The 7,189-nt window shown below is 50.6% G+C and overlaps 1 protein-coding gene across 1 annotated transcript in view; it reads right to left on the bottom strand.

Annotated features, from left to right (window-relative positions):
- Positions 1–5,529: 5,529 nt before the first annotated feature.
- The window catches only part of MTA1 (metastasis associated 1), an 89,375-nt gene continuing 87,715 nt past the window's right edge, over positions 5,530–7,189 (bottom strand). Inside the window, exon 21 of the mRNA XM_086463050.1 lies at positions 5,530–5,858. Within this exon, the coding sequence (XP_086319176.1) occupies positions 5,720–5,858 (139 nt within the window). The 3' untranslated portion in view covers positions 5,530–5,719. The remainder of the gene's footprint in view (positions 5,859–7,189) is intronic.

Genomic DNA, 7,189 nt, shown 5'->3' with positions numbered 1-7,189 from the left:
AAAAAAGGCAACAAACCAGCTGGAGAGACAGGAGCATGGCTCTCAAATCTCCAGTGGAGCCGAGCACTGTGGCAGTGCTGCAGTGGGGAGGCCATGCAGAGGGTGGCTGGCACCAGTGGCTGTTTCCCAGCCTTTCCAGGGGAAGGAAAGGGTGTCCCAGGGGACTGGCTGTGCTCAGAGCCAGGCTTCGGTGGCAAAGTTCAGCTCCTGGCTGTGCAAGGCACCCTGGGGCAGTTTGTTACGAAGTTCTCCCCATCCCGTGGCTCCTCCCAGACACCCAGCGGCCAGAGGTTGGGCCAGGCACAGTGTGACACGGTTTCAGGGGCCAGCACGGCGGCAGGACGAGTGTGCACAGCGGCTGCCGTTTTCATTGTCTGTGCCCCACGCGCACACCACCTCCAGGACACAGCTCTCGGTGAGCTCCTGGGGTAGAGACAGGACTGGACACACATAACCCAGAGCATTGTGGGTGCTGCGACACCCCCACGGCACCATCTTCTCCTTTGGCACCACGAGGGGGGAAGACCCACCGTTAGGACGCATTTGCCCTGGGCCCCCACCAGACATTATGGGCATCTTCCCAGGATGCAGGGAAACGAGTGTGCAAACGTGCCCGGCTCGGCTCCACGCCCGCACGTCCCCCTCTCGTACGTCCTGCACGGGGCAGACAAGGCGCAGGCAGCGGGAACAAACCCGCTCCCGCTCAGACGGAAAAATCTCTGAACGAGCGCGACTTGGCTGAAACCCTCCGGCGAGGGGCTGTAAATCTGCTCGCTGTGATGCTGCCAGCATCCTGCGGAGCACTGGGTCCAGGTGGAGAGTCCCCGCTCAGGCAGGAGGGGAGGAAGCTGTCTGCAGAAAGATGCCGAATTTATGTCGCTTGCACTCGCTCCAGGAATGCGGTGAATGAACTCGCAAAGCCCAGGGCAGGAATCAAGCGTGCTTCAGCCCTGACCTTGCCTGACTTTCTTCCAGGCTGAAGAGGAGACGGGGACGAGCCCCACAGCCCATCTGAATTTACCGTGTGCCTTTTCTTGCAACGGCTTTCCCCTTCCCGAGAGCCTGCACGGATGAAACGTGATCATCAGAGGCCAAGTCTTTCAGCGGGTTTCAAAGCTGGCTGAGCAGGGCAACCCCCTTCTGCTCAGTGTCCAGGGAGGGAAGGGAGGGCAGCAGCGACACAGGGCAGGCCAGCCTCCTCCCTCGGGGAGGGCAGTAAAGACCACACACACTCAAGAAACGTTCACATCCCGAAGATGGGGATCATGGCAGATGCCATCACTGTTGGCTCTTGCAGGCTCTCCTAGAAAAGCATTGACTAAAAAGCACATTTACAGGGGGAAAAAAAACCCCAACAAACGCTCGCCAGCTAGAGAGGACTGTCATGCCAGGGCTTGCCCTTCTGCAGCGATCTCTCCTTTCTCCCTCTAACACTGCCGCCAATGCTTATTTTAAGTTAAAGGTGTTTTTAAGCCTGTGCCCTCTTGATGGATCCAAGAAAACCACAGGACATGCAGGGTCCAGTTTCTCTAACTGTATCAAAACCCTTCCTCCTCCTCCTCCCAGTCAAAATCGGCTAGAAGATTTTAATCTTGGTCTTAAGTCCCCCAGGCTTGCACACCTCCCATACCACTACCCAGCACGCCAGCAGAGCCGTGTCCACGTGTTGTTAACCGCCCTCTCCTCCGCCACAGCCCTACCTCGGTGGTGGAAAGCGGCTCCACCATGACGCAAACTGACCATCCAAAAGAGGTTCTCAGGCTTCCTGAGGTCTGGCTTGTGTAACGCTCACACCGAGAGCCAGAACCCGCAGCAGAGCTGGCACAGGCTCCAAATTTCCATTTCAAAGGAAATTTCAGCGTGTATTTTGCTTTACAACTCTCCAATAGTGTCCCGGTTACAGCCCACCTCCCACAGCAGGAATGCCAGGTTCGGAATTGTTAGTTTTGGTCACGCTTTGCTTTTTTTCCCCACATTATTTCAACAGTGCTGTTACAGACAGCGCACAGCTTTCACGTTACAGCATCAAAAGCAGGATCACAGGCAGCTGCTACTGACAAGCTGGTAAAATGCAAAATGCAAAGCAAAAAACCCCAAAATTAACTAAAAAAAAACCCTGTAACAAAACTATTTTGTCATAAAGTATTGCAGGAATGTTTGGATTTTTGTTTTGTTTCCAAAAGGCTTTCGTGACCTGGTCCCCACTGTTTTTAAGCCTGTAAAGTCGTAAGCATGGTAGTGAGTCTGGAGGCCAGCATGCTCCATCCACGTGAGCGTGAAGCACAGCCTTCTCCAAGGGATCGCAGCTGAGCCTGTGACATGTCTGCTCCCACCTCTGCAAGGCAGAAGAGCAAGTGAAGGATGGGGAAGCCAGGGACACAAGGCTCAAGGAAAATACCCAAGCGCACACGGCAAAACTTGCTACAAACCAGAGATGTGCGCAGTAGAAACGACCTGCTCCGGGAGGGCGAGCAGTCCCAAACGCCAGGCCCTGCACCGTGGAGCTCACGTGCCCAAAGGCCAGCCTGGTGTCTCTCACTGTGACTCCCACAACAATTTATCCCCTACCATCTCACGGGCTCTTTAGGAGGTGGAAGGGACACTGGAAATGGGACCCTGCCCCAGCTGTCCTTACCTTTTATACAAGGCTCGACAGGGTGGGAATAACCAAAGGCGACCCCTGCAGCAACAACACATCAGCATACGGCTGAGGGGCTGGGGTAGGAGAGGCTCAGTGGCAGCGGCAGGCTTAAGGGAGCGACAGCTCCGGCTTAGATAGGTCAGCGGTGGGACCTACCATTCGCTCTGCACTTGCTGTGCCGCAATTTCTCCTTAATTGCCAAAAGTCTCTTCCAACCCCTCCTCCCAAGCTGGCACAAGCATAAGCCAGCGAAACACAAGGGAGCGACGTCTGCTACCGCACGCCGAAAAACGGCATCCATGTTAAAGGACATGCAAGGGATCCTTCAAAGTCAGGGCAGCACAGGATATTCTCTCCACTTGCCTGGATTCGTTCCCAGAGTAACCTCTGGAGCTGCTCCAAGAAAGCTTTTAAGTTGCTGGAAACTGCAGGGCTGGCACCCCCATGTGGTTACGCTGGGCCTGAACAGCTTCTCTCAAGTCTCATCAAGAGGTCACCCACCCCGTAGCCGAAGTGCGTCGCCCCCAGCACGCAGGGATCTCAGGGCTCCCCCAACACCAAGGCAGAGCACGGCCCTCTGCTACAGCTGAGGCATCGCCTCCAAATCCCGCTGCGGAGGAGCTAAGCCAATTCGGACACAAACTTTTTTCAAAGTGATCTCTTCAGATTTCGTTTTGCAACAAGCAGGAAGGAAACCCTACGAGACCTTCTCCGCACAGAGAAAAATCAAGCGTTACAAAACCTTCCTGCTGTCGGCAACATTTCTTAGGGACATAGGGTTAATCCTACAGATTGATGGAGGCAAAGTAAAACGGCCAACGGCCTTTGGTGCAGTCCTGCACTGTTGCATGCAGCCTGGAGGCTTTTTTAGCAACCCTGGCGCCCTTCCTACGTAGCACATCCTTCAGGAATGGCTGTCCCCTCCCCTCCCGCTTTAACGTATGGATAGGAAAACGTGACCAGAAGTGTAGGATACACTTACAACACCTGCTAACTTGCACAGCTCCTCACAGCCACAGAGTAAATCTTGCCACTCCTGAGCAGCAAACGAGACCAAACATTGAGCCCGCTTTGCTTATCCCAGTAAGGAGTGAATGTGGAAATGGAGAAGTATCTAAATGTCAGTGGGCTCGGTTGCTAACCCCCAGGGATTTCACTCTGCCACATGCCAGTCGTGCCCCTGATCAGCAAGACGCATGAGCCAGCACGGACAAAAGGCTCATTCAGAGCTCCAGCACCGCATCTGCTGCCGCATTTAAAAGGAGGGAGGGAGGGAGTCGCAGTCTGAAGTGCTAGAAATGTTTAAACTGCGTGCGAGGGGACTCAAACTCCGCATGACTCTTGCCCTGCACAACCCGACGGCACTGGCAGCACGGGGATGCGCCACCGTTAGGCAAACAGCTCCGGGATGGGAAGGCAGGAGCGCAGAGGCGTGCGCACCCCCCAGCTGGCACCCCGAGCAAGGAAGGGTCTTGGCAGCTATTTCAGAAGAGACAAAAAGCAGATGTTTCACAAAAGCTCACTTTCCAGGTTTATTAAGTAAAGTTAACTGAATTGTTTTCATTTTGTGGGGATTCCTTTCCGTCTAACCCGGAGGGTTAGCAGAGTTGCACAGAATCACGGTTGGACTGTGATAACCCAAATACAACTTTGGCTCATCTCACCGCTGACACATATGGAATGACTTGGGGGTTATTACATGCTGTGTCTGCTTGAGGCAGGTACATGTACAGATCAGCACAAGTTGCAAATGATAGTTTACATCCGTTCAAAACACAGCAGGGCATTCAGCAAATGCACTGCAATGAGAAGACATATGAAAAAGAAATTATACAGATTTGCAAATACATAAGAAGTTCAAGAGATGCAAGAAACCTCAAACACAAGAAATGTCAAGGGGAGAAAAAAACACTTAATTTCAGACACAATGTGCTCAAATGAAAACCCAACTGTAAATTTAAATTCCCTTCAAAATGGGAAACATACAGTAACGCAATTAAAGAGAAACCAGGTCTCGTCCTGGGAGAGATGTGTCCAAACACACTGATGCACAAACAGGTTCAGAGTTCTAAGCAAAATGTCCCTGGGCATTGGTGTACTTGACTCTTGGAGCCAGAGCAAAGCAATTCATTACACTTGCTGGACTGCTGGGCCTACTGCTGGGTCTTGGTGGTATAACAGCACGTAGGATTCCAGATGTCAGAGAGAAGGCAGCACGCAAACTGCTGGTTACTGGGAGAAATGCCACGGGCCAGATCTCCCAGGGATTGACTAGAGTAAGGACACCTAATTCTGGCAGCCTGGCCTCCACTGCACACAATGTTAGTGTAATGTTCTGCAAGGTACTTCAGTTCTTAGCTCACTCCTTTCTCAGCCTGAGTTGTTTCTGTCTTGTGCATGAGCACAACTGGCCGTGCAAAATGATCCAAAAAACATAAGGGACAGGACCAAAGAAAACTGACTGAACCTGGGGCTGGTTTTCAGCTCCTATTTCCAAATATCAGTTAAAGGTTGGAAATTTATCTACAAAACAAATAATATAAATGAAATAAAAAATGGCACCGTCCACAAAATTTAAAAAAAAAAAAGGAAAAAAGAAAAATCTTACAACACAGCCTCATAAAAATGGCTTTGCAACGAGAGCTCAGTCACAAAAATGAAGGGTTCTAGCTCTTCGTACATTGGAAGAGGAAACAAAGCTAAAAAGTACTAGTCCACATTCTCTTAATAAGTTAAACTTACTTTCCCTCCCCCTGTCTACAAAAGGGGTAGAAGCAAAGGGGAAAAGAGGCTACCAAAAATTTAAAAAAAAAAAAAAAAAAAAAAAAAAAAGAGAAGGAAAAAACAAAAGAAAGGAGAGAGGAGAGAGCGCGCGCGAGAGAGAGAGCAGTCTGTGGTCAGAGGCTCAGAGCAGGGCCGAGTTCCTTTTAAGGGTTTAAAAGATGCAAAACAGTTCCTCAAAAGTTCCCTCCCTTCAACAGTTAGTTCAATGCTGTAGCCATAGAAACTCAAGTATATATTGGAGAAGAGATTCTTTCAGGCAGATCCTCTGTCATCCGGAGAGCTGCTCAGCGTGTGTTAATCCTCAATGATTATGGGTTCATCATTCATGGGCTGGCGTAGCTGCACTGCCTGGATGGGCCGGAGGATAATAGGCTTGTAAGGGCGTCTGGCGGCTCGCTTGGCTTCGGAGGAGGAAAGCAGCTTGCGGATTTTCCTACAGACAGCAAGGAAGAAAGGAACCAATTACAGAGACCGGACGCCTCGGCACTGTAGGCTTCTCCATTTCTCCAAGTGAAACCAGGCCTGCACACACACAGAGGCCGCTCGCTAACAGGACGGGCTGACGCTGCTTATTTCAGCAATGTCTTCCCCAGGGAACCTTTGTTTTCTGATTTATAAACCCACCAATGAAGAGGAAGTTGCATTCTCTGTTCCAGAACCCTTCCCCTGCAGAGTAGAAGGTTTTCTGGTCCAGCCTCGTAGGACCAGGGTCTACTGCTGTAAATACAACACATGAAATAGCTGTGACAGCCAGTTTCCACACCACTAATTTATTTTGATGCACGCAGACACATCGGTTGGACATGCTGCAGGCAGCTTTGTGGGAATTCACAACGCCAAGTTCCGACCAAATCTCTTCTGGCAACATTGGTCACTTCCCTGCCTGCTAATCCATCTCTCACAGAGCTCTCTGACATTCCCCAGCCCCAAGCAGGTGCACACAGCTGCCTCTTCAAAAGAAACCCGTCACAGCACAAGTCAGCAACATTTGGTCTCCCACTGAGCTAAGCCTCAAGGCTGAGGTGCTGCGGGGGAGCTACATGACGGCCTCTAACCAGTGAACCAGTACTGGAGCCTTCTCCCCCACCCCGTGGAACACTAACAGGGTGTCTCCTCCTCTTATTTCTCCCACACTGCGTGTGCTCAACCCAGAAATGGGAAATATTCATGTCTTATATTTGTTAAGAGCTCCCCTATATGTTACAAGGCTAGCAACAAGTCTTATCAGATGCAGGCAGCAGTTTTCCTTAAGGAAAATAAATCAGAGAAAGAATGGAGAGGGGACACAATGGCATTTTAAAATTAGCAAAATAAGGTAGAAAGAGACAATACAGAATGACTACTTGCCTTTTTTTTTTGCTCAATACCAGGCTTAGAGCTAAAGGAAGTATCCTAAAAAAACCCCCTAACCAATCAAAACCAAACCAAAACAAAAAAAAAAAAAACCCAGCAACAATGAAAAATGTACTATGTGACTAAAACGAGGAATTCATTTCCAAAGGATGTTGTGGTGGTCAAAGGCATATAGAGATTAGAAAGGAAAGTGATAAATAACTCACAAGAGCAGTCCACCAGTACCCACTAGACACAGCCTTCAGCTCAGGAACCGGGGCAACAAGGAGGGCCTGATAAGGAAGCACTGCCCGCCCTCCCAGGCTCTGCCTCAACTTACCGTCAGAGACACAGCACCGCACTACAGGAAGGGCAGCCACGTGGCTTTACAATCCACAGCTCTACCCACAAACCTATCCCCCAAAGGTAACC

Source organism: Leptosomus discolor, chromosome 3 (assembly GCF_034619465.1).
Source record: "Leptosomus discolor isolate bLepDis1 chromosome 3, bLepDis1.hap2, whole genome shotgun sequence".
In the NCBI taxonomy this organism is placed as follows: domain Eukaryota; kingdom Metazoa; phylum Chordata; class Aves; order Leptosomiformes; family Leptosomidae; genus Leptosomus; species Leptosomus discolor.
The sequence above is the reverse complement of the archived record's forward strand: the minus strand, read 5'-3'. Positions and strand labels throughout refer to the sequence as shown.